At 36.7% G+C, this 24,209-nt stretch overlaps 1 protein-coding gene across 3 annotated transcripts in view; it reads right to left on the bottom strand.

Moving 5' to 3' along the window:
• Gmppb (GDP-mannose pyrophosphorylase B) overlaps nucleotides 1-24,209 on the bottom strand; it is a 176,084-nt gene that overhangs the window by 19,558 nt on the left and 132,317 nt on the right. For 2 of the 3 annotated variants that reach the window (XM_089591083.1, XM_089591081.1), the window contains exon 3: nucleotides 6,480-6,641. In XM_089591083.1, coding sequence (XP_089447209.1) covers nucleotides 6,480-6,641 — 162 coding nt within the window. The remainder of the gene's footprint in view (nucleotides 1-6,479; nucleotides 6,642-24,209) is intronic. The other variant, XM_089591082.1, reaches the window with a different exon arrangement.

Raw genomic sequence — 24,209 nt, forward strand, 5'->3', positions numbered from 1 at the left:
GTTGTGCATGTAATTGGCAACGGTCCCATCTGCTGGGTCAGGCATGGTACGTTGAAACGAGCACATCGTAAGCAGCGTCGATGAACTTCTGTGGCCATAGCAGATCCTCTTGTTATCCACAGGGACCGGTACAAGTGCGACAGCATGAGTTGGGTACCACCGTGGAGTATCAATTCATGGGTCTCTTCTACTAAGCGTTTCACGAAGATACACGCACCAGGTAGAATCACAGGGTGCCCCTCGTTGTAAGGAAGTGCTGAGAGGTGTAAATGTCCTCCAACCCGAATGAGACCTTGACTGCATACAAACGGGCTGAGACGTGCGAGCAGGCTTGGTTTGGAGAGCGGCTTCCCAGAGAGTAACTGAGCGTGCTCTTCTTTGAAATATTGGAGTTGAATGGCTCTGAAACAGTAGATACGAGCTATGGCCCAGTCTCTTTGAGACAAGATTCAATTTTAGTCTTGGGTTTTTGCAGTGGCTTTAAAATGCCAAGCACAGCAGTAAGCTAAAATACGGATTATCTTGCTAAAATTTGAGAACTGCTGAAGGGATGGTAAGCAGTTACATCCAGAAGTTGTTCTGTCATCGTCAATTTTCACTTCCGTGGCTGCAAGAACTTGAACCTCTTCATCTATCTGGGGTTTAAGGGGCCTGAAGTCGGCCAAGCAGACTCTGGCAGTGGCAGCCAAACTGGTCCATGCCACCCCAACTGATAATTGGCGAGTACGGATGGTGTGAGGCCTCTAGTCGCGCAGTCTGCTGTATTATCGGCGGACTTTACGTGCCTCCAAGTCGCAGTTGGCAACCGAGTTTTTATTTCGCTAGTCTGGTTGGCCACGAAGGTCTGCCACCTTGATGGATGACTCTTTAACCATTCCAAAACAACTCTAGAGTCCGACCAGGCGTGGATGTTCACAGACGGTTTTAGTGGTGATTCAAGCAGATGATTGATAAGTCGTGCCAGCAGGGTAGCAGCGCAGAGCTCCAATCTCGGCAGTGACTAAACCTTCGTTGGTGCGACCTTAGTCTTCGCCAACAGAAGCATAGGCTGATGACCTGGTACGACAGAGTAAAGAGCAGCTGCGTATGCTCTCTGCGGTGCGTCAGCAAACCCATGGAGATGCCACTCTTCCTTCTCAGTTGTGTTAAGCCACCTTGGGATCCGAATGAGAGAGATATTTGGAAGCTCAGCCCTGAACTGCAGCCACCTATCCTGTAAAGAGTCCGGCACTCGAGGTTATCAAGCCATAAGTCTTGCATTAAGACTTTAGCTACAATAATTGTAGGTACCAGCCAGCCAAGTGGGTCACCTAATCTGGCTATTTCAGATAAAACCGAACGCTTAGTGACTTGTAGAGCTTGAAATGCAGTATGAACTGAAAAAGTAAAGGTATCCTTGCCTGGCAACCATTTAAGACCCAAGTTAAGATTACCTCGGTGTTTTTTACCGTTACCTCTGTCTTGTAAGCATTGGATTGTAAGCCTAACAATAATTTATCCTCGTTAGCCGCCCACTTGATGAGTGCCATGCAAGCCGTTCCGAGTAACGCCACAAGCTAATCTTGCTTACGAAGAGCATCGTCCACAGAGTCTGCGCCGGCAAAAATGTCATCAACATACAGCATCTGTTGAAGGATGACAGCTGCCTCAGGATAATCATGGGCACCATCGAGCGAAAGATGCTTCATGACCCGGAGCGAGAGATATGGGGCAGAAGCAGTGCCGTAGGTCACCGTGACACACCGATAATCTTGCATTGGTTGCGATTCATCCTGCCTCCACAGAACTCCTTGCCAGTCAGAATCAGCTGGATAAATCCCTATCTGTCGAAACATCTTGATCACGTCGGCTATAAACACAAACTTAAATTGTCACCAAAGCGTTAATACGATTAAGATATTAGCCTGCAATTTCGGTCCAGGCAAGAGTACATCATTCAAGGAAAGACCATTTTTAGCCTTATGAGAAGCGTTGAAAACGACACGTAATTTTTCAAGATTGTCTGGCTTAACAACTGATGATGGGGCAGGTAATACGAAGGGTTCGGAACTTGCTGAGGAGGAACTAACTCTATGTCCCCTAACTCGATGTACTCGAGCATAAATGCTTGATAACGAGCAGCGAGTTGAGGATTCTTCTGCAATCGTCGCTCAGAATGACGCAAACAGGCTGCAGCTAGGTCGCGGAAACCAACCAAATTAGGACGCTTGGCAAATGGCAAATGGACCACAAAACGCCCGTTCTCATCGCGAAAATGCGTGCTCGAAAAATACATCTCGCTAAAGTCCTCGTCTCGGGATAAAGGAACCTTGCGAGGCGCCTCTTCAATCTCCCAAAACGTTGCAAGCTGCTGTGAAAGTGATGGTTCCGCAACCACATGAAATGAGCGAACCAACTTGGACGAATCTTTTGCAGGCGAAGGCGATACGGCTCCAGTCAATAACCAGCCGAAGACAGACTGTTGAGCTAGTGGTGAATTGATCGGACCTCTTTTTATGCCATCCAGAATCAAAGTGGAGTATACGTCGGCACTGCGAATTGGGGATCGACTAAAGTCAGACCATTAATATGAGGCCAATGCCCTTGAGTAACTTTCTCCTTGGGTAGACAACCCGTAAGCTCATTCAGAACCAGAGCGGAAAATCCCATCGCGAAATTCCGATCTAAACTAGATTGCTAAATACTCTGCGTAACCGTGTTGCATTTGGCCGGTGCCTCAGTTCCCACGCCAATCACTGAAAGTAAGATTTTTTTAGTATCTAAACTTAAATGCTGCACGGTACGTCGTGTGATGAAACATCTCTCTGCCCAAGGATCAATCAAAGCACAAACCGTTAGCGATTTTCCAAATGAATTAGAGATTTTTATGCGAGCAGTCGCTAATAAAACTGAAGCACCGACAGAAACACTATGGGAAGCTACCTGAGAACCTTCACCGTCTAAATTAACATCAAGATCGAGTGTGTCCGGACCATTATCTCCAGGTTTATTTTCGCGGTTGCTTGACGATTTATTCCATGAGCTGCCATCCATGTGCAATTTTGTATGGTGCGCGGCGTGGCACGTAAGACATCGTTTAGGCGAAGAACATTTACTTGAAAAATGCCCCTTCCTCAAACAATTCAAACAGAGCTTCAAGCTTTTACATAATTCACATCTCTGAGCTGCGGTTTTTGCGTTGAATTGACGGCAACGATTCAACCAATTACGATTACCTTGGCAAAGGTCACATGACGACGTAGCTTTTGAACTCGATGAATCAACCATTTGCGTGTTATGAGCCGTGACACGATTAGAAGAACGAGACGACGAACCCCGCTTATTCTGCTACCCCTGATTGTCGTTTGAAGAATAAGCCTGCTCTAAGGTTTGAATCCGTTTTTCTAAAAATTTGAAAATTGAATCATTAGTCGAAAACATTTCAATGGCTCCCTGAGATATCTCCCAAGCCTCGCGTGTGTTAACGTCTAGCTTGCGGACTATGCAATGCACTGTCCAATTGTCATAGTGATCGATAGGACAATTCAAATCACGCAACACGCGAACAGCTTCCTCGGTTCGGTCTATGATCTCGTAAAGATCCTGTATATTACGGAATTTAATCTCCGGGAGTTTCATTAAATTCTCTAGCGTGGACGAGAGACGGATACGCGGATTATCGTAACGGTATAAGAGCTTTTCCCACGCGACGTCGAAGTTGGTTTCGGTCACGTCAAGTCCCTTTAATCGTTGAGCGGCCGGACCCTGTACCGCGGTAAGTAAGTGTTGTAACTTCTCTACGCCAGATATACTGGCCTTATCTTTAATGAGGGAGCAAAAACGCTGCTTAAAACTCTCCCACTCAGCTTGATTTCCAGAGAAAGTTGGAAGCGAAATAGCAGGAAGCATTAGATTAGGCGCAGCGGCCGTAATGTTTTGAACGATAGGGTTCGGATTGGCGGCCATCGCGGGCGGCTCGAGCTGGTAAATTAAATCACGAATACGACTTAATGTGCTGACGTATTGAGTCTCCCCTGTTATATAAATTTCCTCTTTAAAGTAAGGAGTATTTGGGTTTTCGTCTTCTATCGTTATCAGCTTTTCGTTATTCGATTCGAATTTTGTCCAATACGACTTGAGCAAATCCAGACGAGCCTTATAGTACGTAGCATTTCGATTTTCTACTGGAGTTTTGCTGACCATGTTTACATAAAAGTTGGATAGAAATCCATATAACTTCAGTTGCGCTTTCAACAAGTCGTTTATAATGAAAGTAGTAGACGACAGCTAAATACAGTAAGAAAGTACCGTCGATGAGCCAACGAAGTAAGCAAAATAGCGAGAGCACTACGCTTACAACCGGCTTTACGGGAGTAGAAGAGAGACGACCAATATTACTATATCGTATCTCCGTTGTGCGAGAAGGAGAAGACGACTTACCATCCCCGTCGCACCTTTGTCCCCGAACTCCTCTACCTCGTGCGAACGCCGAAGAACTGGCCTGCATATATACAAGTTGAGTCGAACGGGTGATGACAACGCGTAGGTGGTAGGGATTGAAGCATCTCTGCCCTTCAAAGAACCGCACAAGAAAGAAACGGCGATAACTGAGGCGATAACTGAAGAAACCACCGCTGCTATTGTCGACGCTCCCTTCCATACTCGATCGTTCCCTCTTCCTCACTCTCGTATCTCCGGGCGGCCGATGTTGTGTTAGAATTCATGAATTCACTTGAATTCACTCTATGAAAATACATTTCACAAGGAAAACTGTTTCTGATAATGAGAAACCACGCTCTGCTACCATGTAAATAGTTGAAAAATTGCTATGACTATTTCTCGTGGCTCTAATTTTCAAAGTCACGAATCGAAATCATCAGTTTTTTTTTATTTCTTTTTTTATCCTTTTAGGATCTTCTACTCACATCAGGAAATGTTTCTCCTTCGAAAATTATTAATTTCCCTGTTTTTTTTTTTCAAACAAAGGAGATTGAAGCTCAATATCAACGACAATATTTTAAACGAACCAAAATTATTAATAAGTCAAAATATAACTTACAATCGCCAAGAGAATGTCTCGAGGAAATTTGAGACGCGTATGCGCATAAAATTAATAAACAGCCAACTGCCACGAAACAACGATTGAAAGCGTTGTTCGAGGAGTTTGAGCTTTTAATAACAAATAACAAAATACTACCTCAAACAAAAAGGACAATTGAAAAGATCTTACTGAATTCACTCTAGTGGGAGAGAGGATTCACTGCTCGATGTCGAGTTTGATTATCAAGCTTTTTTGATCCAGCGGGGAACGGAAACTGTTGACAAAATGCCGTCTGCGTGGAAAGATCTAGTTTTGTTCGTTCTGTGTTCAATGGCCGACTTTTCAACTGAACTACGAGAGCCTGGCTGCCACGCGGGAGCTTCCCGACCTTCTTCGAGAGCACACGAAACGTATACAACGTATACAAGTTATGCCGGTACTACAGTTTTCTACATCATATCTAGTCAACAAGGGAGATACTCCCTTAAAATGGTTTTAATATTAAAACAAAGCTTGAATATCAAGTATGTATCGTGTATTGAAAACATTTTTTCACTGATAAAAAATGTCAGTCTCCTAAGTTTTGAATAAATTCTACACTGTTCTGCGAATGTAAGATATTTTTCTCAAGTATCCTAATTTATATAATTTTTTTGTTTTACGCAGCAATGTTTTCTTTTAATTTGTCACTTCCAAATCTGAATTTCAACTGTCTAAATTATTAATATGCGATTTAACAATCAATTTTTGCTAACATTTTACAAGTTTCGGTAAAATACCACACCACTCAATAAATAAAAATGATTAACAGCTCTTTTTGTGTATATTTGCAGTGTACTGGATGAAACTTTAAGTCAAATTTGTTTGGCTGCAATAAAACTAGATCAGCGTTTCAAGATATAAAAGTTACAACAGTTTATTGGTTGAAGTCCAAGATAATAAAAATATAGAGTTTCTATGATCAATTAGGTTTCAAGGATTATCTGTTTATTACAATAAAAAATTTTGTTTGAGTTTATTTTGCTTCTAGCAGGAAAACTGGTTGGTGGAGGGTCTATTCTAGGCTAAGTTTAAACTCAGGAGCTTAAAATATATATAGAGGTTTTGTGGTCACATGAAAATTACAGTTTCTTGTTTCAAAAAGTTTAAGATTTATCGGAAGCAAGACGTTCTATTGTGATTAATACAATTTAAGTATCAATCAAATGTTCGAAGACAAAACAGCATACGAGGGGATCTAGAAAATTTTGTGGTATTTATAATGTAAAGAATACTTCAAATATTTTATTTTTGTTTGAACTAACTAAACGTTGTCTATACCTAATGATTCTTCTTAATTATCGCAAGTTTAAATATTTCTACTGTCCCAAAGCAATGCAGATGTTTACAAAATAAAAAGATATTTCTGAAAAACAGTCCAGGATATATTAGAAACAGGTTAAAATATAACAGCATATACCTGTCAGAAAATCTTTTGGCTGTCCAACATCCATCCAATAACCTGAAAGTGGCATGGCATATAACTGACCTTCTGTTACCATGGTGGGAAAAACTTCTTTTTCAATACTTGTAGGTCGTAATTCTATTCTATTTAGAATGCTCGGGTTGAAAATGTACATACCTAAATTAAAAATCAGATTAAAGTTATCTTCTGTACTGCAAATAGTGGATCCATATCTTAAGTACAAAGAAAATGATTATTATTATTTAACTATACTTGTTATTCAAACGATTATAGACTTATAATGTGACAGCAACTAATTCCTTATTGTACAAGGTGGTTCTTGATCAGAGATGCATGCAATAAGCTACTAAACCAACACCCTTATAACTTAATACTCATGTTGTTCTAACCAACCGCTTCATGTATTTGCCATTTGGTTAATTCAAAATTTACTAGAAGTGTTGCAAAAAACGCTCATAATTAGCTTGTTAATTTTATTGCATGTAAAATATTAGCATAACATATGGTCACAAAATCCGTCTAGAACTGTATGTATATCTAATTTACATATTAAATATCTTTTAATAAAGTACAGAGTAAATTTTCTTCCATTTTAACTTAAACAATTGTATAAAATAGCTCAACTCAAGTCAACTTATTTAAAATAATTTTCTTGACCATACGATTTGTTTTTATACTTATAGTAGAGGTATATAATAGTATCACATAAGATAAAAAGTGTCAAAGTTACTCTCAGATCATTAGGATACATCGTTACGTCCATATTTTAGAAGTGAAAGGCAGTTTTTGGTGGATTCGTTTACAAACAAATAAATTTGATTTCTATTTATGAGAAATCAGCCAACAGCTTGAAATTTTTACTTACTTTTATACATACAGATATGCTATGTTTTCGGATAACGTACTGATGATCGATTGATCTGATGCAAGTTCAGTAAGTTTTTTGTCTAGTGCAGCTTGAAGGTGCTTATACAGTTTGTTTCTATCTTACATCTTTATAAAGGTCTTTGTAACATATAAAACAGTTGATTTATGTTCTATGTTTTTATATTTATTAATACAAATAGATATTTATTTTTATCGATCAAACTTTGTCATTATATTACTAATCTTTTACCCATTATGAACTTAAGTTATTTCATATTCAAATTACTCCCGCATGTAGAAGTGCTAAAAAGAGATAGTAAAAAGATATAATTACGAGTACATCTCTGGTGGTACTTGGTCTTGCGGAAATAGATTTATTTTCGTTTTGTAAAATTTTATTTTTATGTGATAATTCGTGGAACTGATACTTTTTACAAGACGTATAATTAAATACAATTAAGTTATGTATACTATAATTCTATAACAAAAAATCAACTGATTGATGTCTACTGCTAAAGGTGTAGGAGAAAAATTCTAAAAAAATGTATTTAACTACTTATTGTGTCAAGTAGATTTAAACAGTTTTTTAACCCTATACCATTACTGACTAATTAACGGAGATCAAATAATTTAATAAAATCAAATACTTAATCTCTTTCGTGTACTTTAATCGTATGTTTAATGTTAAGAAGTTGCGATAGTTTCAAGTTATTATTATTTATATCTTAAAATGCATGTAGTTTAAAATTTCGCAAGCACATTATCAGGTATTGATGTTTGAATTATAATAATACTTCTTTTACTACACGAACTGTTAATGATGTTAATAGTCATAATAATAATAAAAAAATTATTAATATTATTACTATTAGTAATTATAATAATAGTAACAATAATTTTAAAAATAATAATAATAGTAATAATAACAATAATAATAATAATAATAATAATAATAATAAAAATGACAACGACGACAACAATACAGCTTTAAATTTCTAATATCAAGAAGATTTTTTTTTATTCTCAAGATTTATTAAAACGTAGGAAACCTTGAAATAAATACACCGATACTAGTGTATTAATATCCAACACTGATGGGCAAAAGTTAGGAGTTGGATCTACCAAGAACATTGATAGCAAGGCAGCCAAGTCTTAGATCGTCTTCTTTCCTAAGATATTGTACCTACGATCGGTGGTAGAATCGGTGGTAGAACACCACCTTCGTACACAATATTGTTTTATAGAAAGTATTTTTATACTTAAAATTATATAGTTTGCCATATAATTTTTCAGCAGTAAGACTTCATACAAGGGTACCTAAGCACCCACTGTCCACTGTTGTTGGATGTTTGTTTTTTTTACATTTTATTAAAATACGCTTTAATTTAAAAAAAATAAAAAATTATAGCCAAAGAGTCTTTGAAATTTCAACAAAAACTATATGTATGGGGTAACCTTTTCTTTGTATTAAAAAAATTGCAATTTGGTATTCGAACAACTCTAAGAAAAAAAAAAAAAAAAATAAAGGTTGCAACCCTTAAAAGTATAGACAGTTTTCCTGGAACTGCCATTCATAACAAACAATTAAGCGTTAGAATCATATAAATATAAAATTTTTCTAGAGATATAAGAATAAGTTTAAAAACGCTTTTCCATCAATATAAAAAAATACTTACATACATCTCTTAATTTTCATATTTAACAATACATTGCTGTTTTTGAAAATTAGAGGAAGATACCTTCCAGAAGTTCTTTGTATACCATCAATTTAAAGAAAAAGGTCAATAAAAAAGAGACTTTGAATCTTTTTTAAACACACGATTATTTAGATGATATTTCAAAGGGTACGGAGAACACGACAAACTTAGTTCTGTGATTATACCTTTAAAAAAAATTACTTTCTTTTAGGTCACCTCAGCGTTTTTTTTTGTTCAAATACTCATATATGCATTGTATTTGCTGCTTATATAGGTTAAGAAACTAAAAAAATTTAAGATTGTAAGACAGTTATTGATCTCATCAATTCATATTTTAGATATATGATATGTTCCACTCCACAATGAGTAGCTACTGCAAAAATGAAGAAATAAAATGGAGGGAGGGAGACATCCTTGACAAAAGTTCATTCCAAACACTGCTTTCCAGTAAAAATATGTCCAGAAATAATAATTTTTAGAAAAGAGATAAAAAAGTAATTGCAAAATCACTATTGTGGATTGAAAGAGCTCTACGATACTCTTTTAGCCTTGTAAGTAACAATACTTCTTTATACTAACAAAAAGCACCAATGTGCTCATTTGTATAAGACTTGGTGGTGTACTTCAAAATAAATAACAGCTTATATTTCTCTATAACATAATTTGGAAATAGTTTTTCATGTTCAGTTGTATCTCCATCAATCATTAACGTTATTGCATCATCTTACCAAAGTAGCAAAAGTATTTTACGTATAAGAAAATGATGATCCATCTGTCATATGTTAACAATTTTCAATATAGAGCCCTATATGCAATCATAAAAAAAAATACTTTAAAAATTCACAGCCAAGTTTTACATCGTCGTTTTTGTAGGTTCTACAGTTTGTTTTACAATTCGTATAATTAAGACTTTGCTATAATATATGTTCATAAGTGTTTAAGGTACACAATTTTAGTAAGATTCTGAAAAAAGGTTTATGTGTCAATTTAATATTTGTTGAAAAAGTTCAATAATTTCCTGAAACAATATGAAAACGTGATTTTAATGTACAATCATTTTTCACGTGTTAGGCGTATTGCCACTTTTCTCTATAGTTTGTTAAGTATAGTCTGTTAAATAGTTGGGCTGTTTTTGGGCGGATTTTCTGTGGAATTTTACTTCAGAGTAATTCCAGAGTTTTTTCTCTTGCCCCACAGGTCTTCGGGCCTGGGTGAGTACGAAACAGTGTTAGCGCTAAAGGTAGGGGTTAACAGATCCGATGCGCCAGGCAGGGATCGCCGGCCTCACTGGCAAGGAGTGATTCCTGAAACATGAGGCTTTTCTGGTGATGCTAACTAGCCCGGATCCGATGCTTTGGCAGAGAGTGCTGGCTTAACCGGCGAGGAGTAGACGTTCTCGAATATAGAATCCTCTCCAGGGAAAGGCTACACAGTGGTGAGTGGACCCGATGGACCACCGGTGCAGAAAGTGATAGCTTAACTGGCAAGGTGTTTTACTGGAGATGTGCCCATGGATTATAGGTACAACGTCAGTAAAAGGGTTAGAAATGGCTGCAGCAATTCACTTCCCACACAAAAGTGGTGAGTGTGTGGCCCCGGCGACAAGGCCAGTAGGCTGTCGCGGTAACTTGGTAAGAAAAAAAAAAAAAAAAATTAATAGTCACGCAAATGCAACTAAAAAAAAAGTTCAAAATCTATTTTGTATTCTAATAATTGGAATCTAATAGCAGAAAGATGTTACTGTCTGAAACCGGGGTAGTTAACTGTAATACATTTTCTTGAGAGGTAGAACTTTCTACATTGGATACATGGGAGGTTATTAATAAGGAAAAAACCCTTACATAAATGTCATAAATTCGCCCATGGGTGCAAAGTATTAAGCAGATAGAACGTGTGCCGTAGGGCACAAAGCACCATGCTCGAAGGACGAAAAGTAGATTTTCATCAAATTTTTAAGTTGAGCTATTTCCATTTGGCATATTACGAAATAAAATTCTTTTCGTTACGAAAATTGTTTAACTATCCGATTATAACGATTATAATAAACTCAAGTCAATTTAATTGTTACACTGAATAGCCAATAATAAACCCGCTTTGATTTCTGCCCAAAAAACAATTAATTTAATTAACATGCTTTTGTAGTAAAAAACATTTTTACAGCCACTTTTTAAAGGTAAAACTAGCATGAATATCTTAGAATCGTACAATAGTTTAAAGAATATAAGTCAAATTTTTCTTTTTCATGTGCATGAGATATTGATAAACAACCACAAAAAACTTATGAGAAAAGTGGCAATACGCCTGACACGTGAAAAATTATTGTACATTTAAATCACGATTTCATATTGTTTCAGGGAATTATTAAACTTTTTCAACAAATATTATATTAACACATAAAGCTTTTTTCAGAATCATACTAAAATTGTGTACATCAAACACTTATAAACGTATATTATAGAAAAGTCTTAATTATACGAATTGTAAAACAAACTGCAGAACCTACTAAAATGATGATGTAAAACTTGGGTGTGAATTTTTAAAGTACTTTTTTTATGATTGCACATAAGGCTCTACATTAAAAATTGTTAACATGTTACACATGGATCACCATTTCCTTCTACGTAAAATACTTTTGCTACTTAGGTAAGATGATGCAATAACGTGAATGGTTGATGGAAATAGAACTGAACATGAAAAATTATTTCCAATTTATGTTATAGAGAAATATTAGCTGTTATTTATTTTGAAGTACACTACCAAGTTTTATACAAATGAGCACATTGGTGCTGTATGTTAGGACTGTGTGCTTTCATCGAATCTTCCGTTGATTTTAGAACAAATTTCTACTGCCTACGCTAATTACATCTGTATCATCAAGCTCACATTTGTCACATACGATCTCACATTTGTTCCTAGTCCGTATTTAATACCAAAAGTATTATTCTTTATAAAAAATTAAGAAAAACCATCCTGTAATATCGCTTTCTTCAATAGAGAAGTCTTACTAATATATAACGCAGAAGCGCTAAAACCGTTGTAATCGCTAACCGCGAAAACTACTGAACCGATTTTGTTGAAATTTTGCACACTGATTCATGATACTTCCTAAATGGTTTTAGTATAGTTTTTATCTTAAAAAATTTAATAACAATAGCAATAAATGAGCTCAAAGTTTTGCAAAAATATGAAACCTTTTCACTTTCGTTCAGTAAAATCCGCTAGGTGGCGTCAACATAAAAACGAAGCTACCTGCAACATTATTAAATAAGTGTGGTTATAAAAGGCTGGAGCGTCTCCGTAGTGTTGTAGTCGAGCTTCATCAACTCAACGAGCTGTATTGAGAATGCTGATGATAGTCGTGCAGCTGGGTATCCCGGTTACGGACTACCCTCTTCTGTAAGGGGGAAGGGTCCTAGGTGTCCATTCACCCTGAATCTCGACGAGTGCGATCCAAAAAAAAAAATCAATTCCAACCGATGCCGTCTCTGCCACAATACCAGGAGACATATTTAGCCAGAGCACAATCTGCTCCAACTCATCAGAGTTGTGAGGGAGTTCACCATCCCACTTGGTGCAGTTAGAGAATTTGTGGGTACAAATGTAAGCAAGGTAAGAAAACAGCTCTGAGCTCTGAGGGGCATGGTCAGCCACAACAGCTACCTTCTCGGTCGTCGCGTCCCCAATGCACTTACCCACATGTTCCCGTCTAACGATGAGCGGTTGGTTATCCGGGGAACGCCCCGAGACGAGATATTCTTTGGTCAGCAGCGTACCTCACTCTATCACAGTCTCCGTATATCGAGACTCCCAGGGTAAGAATCAAGCAACCGTAGCCAGCTCTTCATTATCAGGAATAAGAATAGCCTGGAAGTCTCACCACTGGCGCTTTTTAGGGCCATTAAAAGTATTTACGTTCCCTACTTAACCATTAATTTTATCAGTTCTTTTTAGGATCCACCTAAGTGTAAACTACCTTGCCAACAAATACATTTTTATTGCCATTTTCGGAAGCGATTCGTCGACTAAAAGACTATATTAACTAAAGACGGGCACTATTAAACCAAGTCAGCCATTCACTAGCAGACGTCACCTGCGGAGTTGTTCTTCGCAAGGCTGGAAAACCCGGTGACCGACGACCCTATATTACCCTCTCGACTCTAAGCATTTAACCAGGAATCACTGATCCTCTCCAAGGTCTGCGTTGGGCAAACCTATAACAGCTATGAAGGAAAAAAAAATTGAGCCAACGGGACAGCCTCCACTAGACAAGTATCACTAACCAATCTTCCCATCTAAGATCACCAAAACAACTGAATCTGCTAATAAAAAAGGTGCTTTAGACACCAACGTCTTCGACGTTATACCGGGAGACGTTGGGAAAAAGCACTACAACTAGCCCCAAAGCTTCGGACTTTGTAATTTTTCTCCCAATCAGTCTGGGTCTTCAACAGCAAGCCAGAGAAGATCACCTTGAGGTATCCATCAGGCAGTCACAATTGCTGTTAACTGCTGTCAAGAAAGAGTTAACTTAAGAAGCTCACCGGTTTTTTTTAGGGCCATCGGACGTCAAACTACCTTGCCAACAAATATATTAGAACTTAACAAAGTTGACAAAAAACAGCTTTTAGGGGTCACAAAAATTTTAAGCATGCCAAAAGTCGCAAGAGGGTGAATTGAAAGAAAAACTTTAAATGTATCTAATAAATACAATTTTACTTAGGCGTCAAGAAACTGACGCAAAAAATTTATCGAGATTGAAACAGCAGCGTCAAAATCGACAACTAAAGAGCCCATTACGTGAGAGATCAGCTTTTCATTGTACCCTCACAGCAATCTCTGAAATCTTTAAAGATCCTACTTCAGATTTTTTAATGAGTAGAAAATGTATTTGTGTTTTTGTGGCAATAAAAATGTAGGGTTTAAGGTCCAGGACTTCGAAGCTCAGGTAATAAAGTTGTGAGATATGAGAAAAAAAATTTTTTTTTAATACAAATTTTTTGGGGGTTTAAAATCTTAACAGCTTTAAAAAATAGCCCTTTGCGTGAATTACACGGGAGAAACTGTAAATTAACGGCTTCTTATGGCCACCGATTATCTTATGGCATAAAGAACGCACGGTACTCTTCAGCATGATTATTTTTATGAATTTTTACACCTTATTATTTGACGAAACAAACTATATGGATTCCGAAAAAATATGTTTTTAATAAGAAGATTTTTTTTCTGAGATGTATCAGGAATATGTGTAAAATTTCTAACTAAAAATGTTTCACATTACATGTCAACACACTACGGTGTTTTATTTAGTAAGTCTCAGGCGAAGCCGAGACGGGGGGCTGCTAGTATTACATAACAGTGAATGTCCCTTCAGAACGTTTATCACACGTAGATTTTTTTGACAGATACCTTAAACGTATATTCAAATAGCATAAAAAATATCCACAAAAATGGCAGCTTGTTTGACTGTGCCATTATTTTATAGATGTTTAATTTAAAAAATCGAAATTCAATACGTTACCTTTTGAAAAAGTCACGTTAAGTGGCATTTATATGATTTGCAGGAATCTCCTTATTTTTTGAGTATAAAAAATTACTTTGAGATGAGCCCATAAAATTTTCAAGTAGACCCACAAGTTGGTTTTCAAATGAATTAAAAAAAGAGGGGATGAAGTGTGCGTAAGCACATGTATGTGAGTACATCTACATGAGATAAACAATTGCCAGCTTTACTGCACACATTAGTGTTCCTCTCAGTTCTCTGAACTTTTCTCCCACTAACTATGTAAAGAACGTCCTTAAGTTAAAAAATTACCTTAATTACGAATGAAAAAATTGTTAAAGAATAAAACACGATAAAAATTAATTATTGTATTTAAACAGTACGAAAAATTTTTTTTTTTTGACTTTTAAAAATTTTGAAAAATATAAAAAATTGTATAAACAATTATTCATTTACTGTAAAAGTAATAAATTAATTATACAGCAATAAATGATTATTATTACATTGAGAAGGTGCTCTGCTAAAATATACTAATTTCCAAGTTCTTACAAAAACATTTTAAAAAAAAATTATTCTATTGAGTAAAATGTTCATTAATTTAATTTATAATCAATCAAATAAATTATTACACATTAAATAAAGTTACATGAAAGTAAGCTACGAACTACTCCGTTAGATGCAAGAATCGAATTTCCTATATTGGGATTGTTCCATACTTTCCGTTCAACAAAATTGGATACATGATTTTTGACATCCTGAGTACTGTGTTATCGAAAAAGCCCGAAAATATATCTTGATATTTTTGGATGAAATTCTATCCCATGGCCTCACGATGTTTTTCCGACTCGGAGGCTAGCTCGCTAATCGCTAAGCCGTTGAAGCGAGCATCGAGGATTCTTTACAATTATGTATGTATGCATATGAGTTTTAAAAAAATCGTGACATAAATATTGATTTTTTAAACAGCGTAGGCTAGCTAGTTCATCTGTTAAAAAACTCTTAAGTCTCTTAATTGTTATCTAGCTCATGCAGCAGAAAGACTTCGCGAAAATTATAACACGAGCGCAAAGCGACTTACCGAAAAGGGCGTTTGAGGCTGAGTTTCCCACTATGCGTCTATTTCGATGGGTTGTCTTGGCACCCGAAGCCGCAGAACAGCCTTTTTTTGAAACTTTTTTTTCAAAGGCTAATTGATAATATAAATTTAAAAAAATATTATTGTGTCGTAGAGGAACATCTGAAAAACGCATACTGTTTTGAAAAGTTAGGTTTTAACTAGTTTTAGTGATTTCCCCGCCGTTTCGGTGAAACACTTCTTTTTTACACTTTTGCAAATTGTGTCAAAACTTACGAAAAATTCGTCACAAAATTTTAATACTAGACTGTCGCTTAGAACAATGTGTTAAATGGGGTCCCGTTCGCGATCTAGAGGTTACCAATATCGTAACAAGTAAAGGTAGTTGTTCTAGAGGTTACGCAAGGGGGTAGATCAAGTGTTTAAGTTCGCGACTGGTCTAGGAGCCACCAACACCGTCCTGAGTAGAGGCGATTGCCTTAGATTTTGCGCAAAAACACTTGATTACTTATTCCTGTGGCTTACTAAACTTATCGATGCCGTAATAGGTAATTATGCAGACTTTAAGACTACGTCCGCGACAAAAGATAAAAGACAAGTTTAACTATTTTAATACTTTGAAAAAATTACTTTTATTCTAAGTATTAGAACGTACACGCGGCGAACCAGCGCGAAGTGCCCGAAGCTGAAGTCAAAACCGCACTCGTGGAGGACCGTATGATAGCAGAGATGGACTCGAACTACCTAGTCAACCATTCGAGGGTAAAAATGAACTGCCCGTTTCAGGATCTCCGGGCTTTTTTATAAGGAGTGGCGGACCTCTTCCACGCGCTGGCTCGAAAAAGTCGCAGGAAAGCTTGCTAGGGAAAATCTTGGGGAAAAAGACAATAGCCAAAGATCTAATTGGCTAGAACTACTCCAGTTTAGCTACTCAAAAATTGGCACTTCCCACATCTGGCTTGCTCTCCTACATGGGTCAAGAGAGGAGAAGGTGATACACTCACTCTAGCCCTTCCTCTCCCTTTTACATCCAAATTTTACAGATTTTCCATGTAACTTAATATTAACATTAAGATGAAACTAAATTTCACTTATGCTAAGCACTGTTCGTTCATTCAACTGAGCTTATAGCAAAAAGAGCGGTGGAAATCGCTTCACGTTAAGTCTATGTTTTTGTTGAATAAATGATCGGTGCGTTATGGTAATAGTGTTAACTAGAAACCTCGAAAACTGTAAGCGGTAAACTAAATGGCAGTGGCGATGGCTGATGCTACAAAATTTATAGTTGCAGGAATGGTATTACTAATAATGATTTATAATGACTACGCTACTATATTGATATTTATAATGATAGTAAAAAGTGCGACGCCTATCGTAAGCCATCAATTGTTAACTTAACCAGGTTTGTCAGTCATTTTTATCCATTGTTAGTTACAAATGTATTTTGAAATGTTAGTAACATGCTCAGCTCATATATTTCTCTTTCTCAGGAAAAGAGAAAAGTAATTAACAAGATGACGACGAAGAGACAGCATGATGATAGAAAGAAAAAGGGATCCTCGCACTTCCCCTATCTTATCCCCAGTGACTTAGCTGCCATGTGTGGCATATTGTATATGTCTACGGTATGAAACTGTTTGTTACATCATTGTTTGAATGAGCAAGAAGTTCAATTTTTTCTTACTAATGAAATACACACTAGTTTTTTTTTTAAAGTTAAGTCTTAAGCTTTTTGGTTATCTATAGTTGCTTTTAACACTATTCACAAGTTTATATTACGTATTATTAACTTATGTTAGTGCAAACAAAAATATCTTTCATTTATTACTTTGTTGTGCATAATATTTTTTCCTTCGCTAATTGTTAATTGTGGCTAAAGAATACGTCACATAATTTGACTTTTTTCCATGATTTTTTCGGCAAGATATGTGATAAACATTATACAGCATAGTGTCAACTATAATTACGGAAAGTTAAGAGCTTGATGGCTCAGTTGTTAGCGTCTAGCTGGAGATACTCGAGGGGTTCTCGAATCCTGTCGAAAATTATAGATATTTTTTTTCAGGCTTTTTCGATGGAATGAGTACTCAGGATGCCGAAATACCACTTATCCGATTTTTAAAACAAACAGTCAATTGTTCTGGTTATTTCTGGACCTCGAGGGACTTTTTTTTTGAAGGAAAGCCAACACCTGGCCAGCTTATTGGGTGTAGTCACTGTCGGTTATTAAAAGGTTGGTCAATCACTGCGCCCTGTAAATAGTCTCCAGTAGGATGGATGACCGAGTCGTCTGAGGGAAGCTTTGCAACGGGCCCGCATGAAAGACTCACATATTTGGGAAAAACGACGGTAATTACGGGAAAATGGAACACGAAAAAGTAGAGATTAGGGACATAAGATACGTAAAAATCCAGCAATGGGTACACGTTAGAATCTTCATATACTATACTGTAATTACGAAAAGTTATTGAATGATAGCTATTAAGAAATAAAGATAAATATGATATTGTATAATTTTTTGTTACTTTGTAACATATAAATAGCTCAGATAATGATGCCATATATGTGATAGTACAGCTATTACTACATATTACATGACTACAACTATACGTATACATACATTTGTATATACTTAAGTGTACATGTTAGTGTATCATACGCTCATCAACAGAAAAAGATTAATAACTGGATAAAAGTAATGCTCATTTAGGCCAAGCTGCGGTCCAGGCAGTACCGTATTACAAAGCCTAGAGGCCAGGTCAAGTGCTAAGCCGCGATCAAGCTAGGCAGCGTAACAACTAACCATAAAAAAGTACAGTGCATTACTAATGAATAACTTATTAATAATAATTACAACTTTCTATAGTTTCACAGTTGATTCATTGATAATAATATCTTGACAGACACTTCGGCAGTCGCGCCATCGCAAAGCTATTATTATTAATAAAGTTACTGTAAAACTGCAAAAATTTGAATTATTAATAAGTTTTTTGTAACGCATTTATTAGAAACGTTTCACAAATATTCAAGTGATCAATCGATTTATACTAAACCAAAAAAAGCAGTGCATTGATGTATTTTCACACACCTTTTTTTTAAAGGTATGGCATACTTATTCACAACAAAATAAATAAGAGATGTATTTATTATCATTGTCTTAACATTTGTACACAACAGCTACTTATCTTTATAATAACACTAGTTTCTTTACTAAAGTCAGAGCCATGCCACAATTTTTACTTGTATTAAATAATTGAAGTTGTCATTATTCGAAATTTTTGTTGTATGTAAAATATTTGTTACATTGCTTTCAGCCACGTGTTTTTTCCTATGTTGTCATGTCCTGCAGGACAAGGAAGGCTCACAAAGCTGTCGTTAATATACTATTCATACCTACTGACAAAACAAAGATTACACTTGTATTCACTGATTTTGAAACAACCTTACTAAACACAATATGAGTAGTTTCGCCAAATGCCATGGTAAGGACATCTTTATAATTTAATGATGTAATTGACACCATCGAGATATTTATTAAGGAAGTTACTTTGTTTTCGTGTTTCATAACAGAGCTACTTTAAACTTGAAAGTATGGTAGATTAGAATATTCTAAACTTACTTCAGAATGTTATCTGTTGTAACGGTGCCCCTCCGTTAGGCCACATTCGTAGGCTAGGGCAGGTAGGGAAGCAAGGAAAGGGGGAAAGAGCGTTGAAGGGCTTAAGTGGGAAAGCGGGAGGGGAAAGTAGGGGAACTGGAGAAAGGGCCGAGAGAGCGGCAGATTAGCTTGGGCCAGCGAACGTGCGTGAAGCGAGTTTTCCTTGTTGCCGTCTTTCTTTGTTTTTCTGTTTTTTGGTGCGTGAAGTTTTTATTGGAGTGAGCGTGTTTGGAGTTAAGTCGACGTCACGGAAAGTGTTGGTGCCGTGACCCGGCTCCTGAACCCGTCGACAAGGTCGGACCAAGACCAGGCCTGACGACCTTGACCCCCACACGCAGCCAGTAGGGACGCCTACTGGCCTTTGCGAACTCACCCCTACAGCGCCTAGTTCCGCCTACCCAAGGCATCTACGAGGAGCGACCTCACCGCATCGAGCAAGTACCTGCCAACAGGCAGTCTATTGTAAAGGGCAGCGGCCCTAGATTAGCCCGCGTAGGTCTGCCCGGTTCGCGTTTTCGCGCCGCGAGCACGTCGAGCAAGCACGCTCGACGTGCGAGAACTACACTGACACCCGCGAATACGAAGTGTAATCTTTTATTTATTAATTAAATATATCTTTTTATTTTAAACTTGGTCACGAGTGATTCCTTTTGTGTGTGCCTGATTCCCGTGTGTCGTACCAAAGTCGTCGCGAGAGGCGACGACGTGCAAGGTCGCCGCGATACTCGTCACCTGCGGTGTCTCGGAGAGCGAGACCCGCGTATAAAGTTTATCGGAGGTGTCGCCGGGGGTACCCGGGCAACACAGGCCCGGTCGAGGGCACATACCTTATAATAATAATAAAATAGAATAATATAATACGTGCACAATGATGAGCAGTTCAATACTGGTAACATGAAGCAGCGTTTGAAATAACCTCGTAAAACTTGTTAGAAATAATACAAGTAGTTGTTTTTTTTTTTTTTTTTTTTTTTTGACATACAAAAAAGTATCAGGTCACTTAGTTTTCTAAATTTTATTTCATGTTATTATGCTTTTTATTAAGATATTAATAAAAAAAAACATTGAAATAACCTATTTGAGATAAATTTTACAAAGCAGCATCTTAAAAAAATGAAGAGACAGAGCTGGATATTTGGCGGCACTCTTAATGATGAGTCAACCCTGGCTTTACAGGTTATTTTGGCATAGATTTAACGATAAAAAAGAATTATTTATTAAAAAATAAAAATGTTGATAACAAAGGTAACTGCTTAAGGCAAAAATATCCAGGGCATCGTCCTTAACCACTTATATATACTTGGCTGTATAAGTTATCCAAACCCTCATTGCAAAGAATTGTACAGGTGTAATTCTAAACTAACACATATAACGTATTCTGCACATTATAATACTCTATTTTAGGCTGTCCAAAAAAAGTTTAAAAACTTAGGGCTCTGTAACTATTTGAAGCAAAATTAAGTAGCCAAGTTGTTTGTTAAAAAAATAAGTGTTCTACCATTTTTACTTGAAAATGTGATCAAACAAGCTTTTAAGGATTTAAAGACAGAAATAACGGAAGCTAACAGAGGCATTATGAACAAATCACAGCCATTTTTAAACATTAAGAATTAAAAACATAACTTTTAATTTTTAACTCATTGATATTCGTAGGCACGGTGAAGAATGCTCAGGTAGGTAATAAGCTTTATTCAGCTGACTATGTAGTTACACATATCCGTAATTGGATTTAAAATGTGTGAGTCATTAGAAATGACGGTATTGTAATAGGTAACGTCGGCTAAATTTAGGTATAACTAATGCAAAAGTTAGTAGATAACCTTCATGTATTAATAATATCACAAAGAATTTTTAAAAAACTCAAAATGGTAAGTAATAATTTTCGATAACTATCTATTGATTAACACGTGTTTTACACTGATAAAAGTGATTAATTATTTGTATTACAGAAAAAAAAGACATAGCGTAAGAAACTAAGGCATGCGATAGAATCCGAGCGCCGATAAGATAATAAATACGAAGATAAATTAATATACATCTAATAGTAATAATTATTTTCCCCGGACCCACAGAAAATCGCTGTTTTTTGACATCAACTTTTCGCATATTTCCAGAATGTCAAACGGAATGACGTTTGAGTAGGTTGTAGAGTAGCTCTCGACGAGTACAATGCCGTTTGAAAAATGGCAATATGTTGAAAAACCAGTTATGACCAACTTTCTTACGGAGGGACCATTTTTTGCTTCTTGCAGCAGTTTGTAAAAAGTTTACAACCGATCTTCTTGAAATTAAGTGTGAATAATAAGGGTCACAAGATCTACCTTGTATTTAAATTTTAATTCTTACTATTTAAAGGAATTTGAAAAAATATTCATTAAAAATTTTATCTTATAGGACAAAATTAAAAGATATCGATTGAAACACAATTATGCATTGCTATTTACTATGTTAAAAACATAGGCGAAAGTCGACTGCTAATTTTTTGAGGTTAATTGGAATTACATAAAATAGTTTTTAGAAACCTTACTATTGGATATTGTGATCTACAATGTGACATGGATGATTTAATTCATTCAATGAAGAATATTTAAAAACATATTTTTGAATATTGACAGCTTCAATGGAAATTATCTTTTCAGTTGCATATTTGACTCGGGAGACGTGCATGAACCAGCTTAAAGTGTATGTTTGACGTATGACTAAAACCAGTAAAACATTATTTCGTGGAGTTTTGATTCTTGATCTTCATATTTAATTGTGTAAAAAATTAAAAATATTTTAAGAGACTTCGTCATTGTATGAATAATTAATACAATGAATCGTAAGTTTCCCAAAAACGAAAGATAAAGTGTTCATTCATAGTTGACCAACCATCGAAGATACGTTGGTTTACGATACCTGCACTAGATTTCTATTTTGACCATGTTATTTACTGAATTATATGTAAAAAAAAGACGCTGATGAAATTTAAGAACACAAACACGGGTGTGTGTATGTGTGTGCGTGTGATACTTTAACATTAAATCGCATCACTTTACTCTAGCACCCCTTAATTCTTTCTTTCTTTTTCTGTCTTTTTTTTATCTATGTAAGTGTGCATGAGTACGTATGAGTATATACGTATGTAGAGAAACAAAACGTATTAAAGAGTACTTGCAATAGTAGAGCAAGAGAGAGACAAAGAGAGAAAGAGATACAGAACAAAGTAGATTTTGTCACGGCAGTCGTGATGAATATCGTCCAGCAAGTTTGATATAAAATTTTTTTTGCAGATTACGGTCAGCCCGTAGAGTATCAAAAATATTGTCGTAGAGTATAAAAAATAGGCAAAGTAGCAGTTTCATTTTATTGACTGGTTGCGATAAAAGTAGCAATCGATAAAAATTCGTAACAGAGTCAATGTACACATGCGTTATTGCATGCGTAATACATGAACATGTGTGATTAATAATAAGTTTTTAACTTGCGTTGACTGTGCTTAATTTTTCTTGCTTCTGTAGTTACGCAACTAAAGTTTAAAAATAGATATGTTCCATATTTTAAACTATGTTAGGAGATTTTTGTCTGTGCTTTGTAGATTGCTTGTAATTATTGTCAGTCTTAAATATAAGGAAAAGGGACCAGAACCAGTAATATTATGTAAGAGATATTTTAAGATACTAATTAAAATAAATAATTTAAAAAAATTTAGTTTGTGCACATGCCCACAAAAGACTTAACACCCTTACGACGTATTTGTGTGAGTGTAGGGCAAACGTCTTTATGATATTTGCGAAACTATGAGACCACGATATTGTGTCTGATGGTTAAGCTCTGAATATATTCTATTACAAGCAGTATTAAGCTGTGTAGTCTTGTACTCACTTCTGTTTTTTCTTTCACCCACTCTCTTGTATGTACTTGTTTGTAGTGCTGTAAGTAATGGATTATTTAGCGGCTGATCTTGAGGATATCTGTCGATTGTTGTTTCATATGCAATCTTAGTTAATAACGAGATAAATATGTTTCTAACTCCATTCGCACATTAGAAAGCAGTCAGAGACTACATAGAGAGTGTATGTTATGTATATGCTGTCACGGGGTGCAACCGAGTCAGAATAGCGAAGCGGAAGCCTTAACCTCTACCAAGCCTGTGTTGCCCGGATACCCTCGGCGACACTTACTGTATTGTTTATACGCGGGTCTCGTCCGTCGAGATACCATCAGGGCCAAATACCACAGCGACCTTGGTTGTGGTCGTCTCTCGCGACTTCCACGTCACACGACACAGGGGAAATCGGACACACCAAGAATAAACGCTCGCGAGAAGAGTTTTAAATTAAAAAAGATTGTATTTTAAATAAATATTTTCAAAAATACAACGAAGCTCGCGAGTGTAAGTGTGTGTCTGAGTAAGTACGCTCATCAAGCAATCGCGCTCGTCGTGTTCACGGCGCAAAATCACGGCGCGGGCAGACTAAGTACGCGGGCTAACAAAGGCCGCTGCCCTTTACAATAAATTGCGTGTTGGCAGGTACTTACAGGCACTATGCTGAAGCGCTGGTACCTTCGGTCGTCGAAGAGTTGAGGACGAGCGACGAAATCAAGTTAGTAGACGCTCCTGCTGACAAAAGCTAATGGTCATTCGGAGTCGTTCCTCAGCTCTTCAACCTGGTGCCGCTCAGTGCCTGGAGGTTTCCCGTGGCGGTTCGCCCGCCCTTAGCGATATCCGCTCTCGTAGTGGTCCCTGAATATCACGGGTTGTCGCAAACACCACCAATGCCACCAACAAAATCACAACAACGAGAAGAACCTCGAAAACGAAGAAAAACGATTCCACATAACAATAACAAAAGAGCTTCACGCGCGCTTGCAGGCCCAAGCTAATCTACTCTCTCTCGGCTTCTTTTCTTACTGTCCCTTCTTTTCCCTTACCCCTTTCCAACCT

This window comes from Copidosoma floridanum, unplaced genomic scaffold (assembly GCF_036245765.1).
Source record: "Copidosoma floridanum isolate Cflo_tuat_1 unplaced genomic scaffold, Cflo_Japanese_pri ptg000013l, whole genome shotgun sequence".
NCBI classification, from domain to species: Eukaryota; Metazoa; Arthropoda; class Insecta; order Hymenoptera; family Encyrtidae; genus Copidosoma; species Copidosoma floridanum.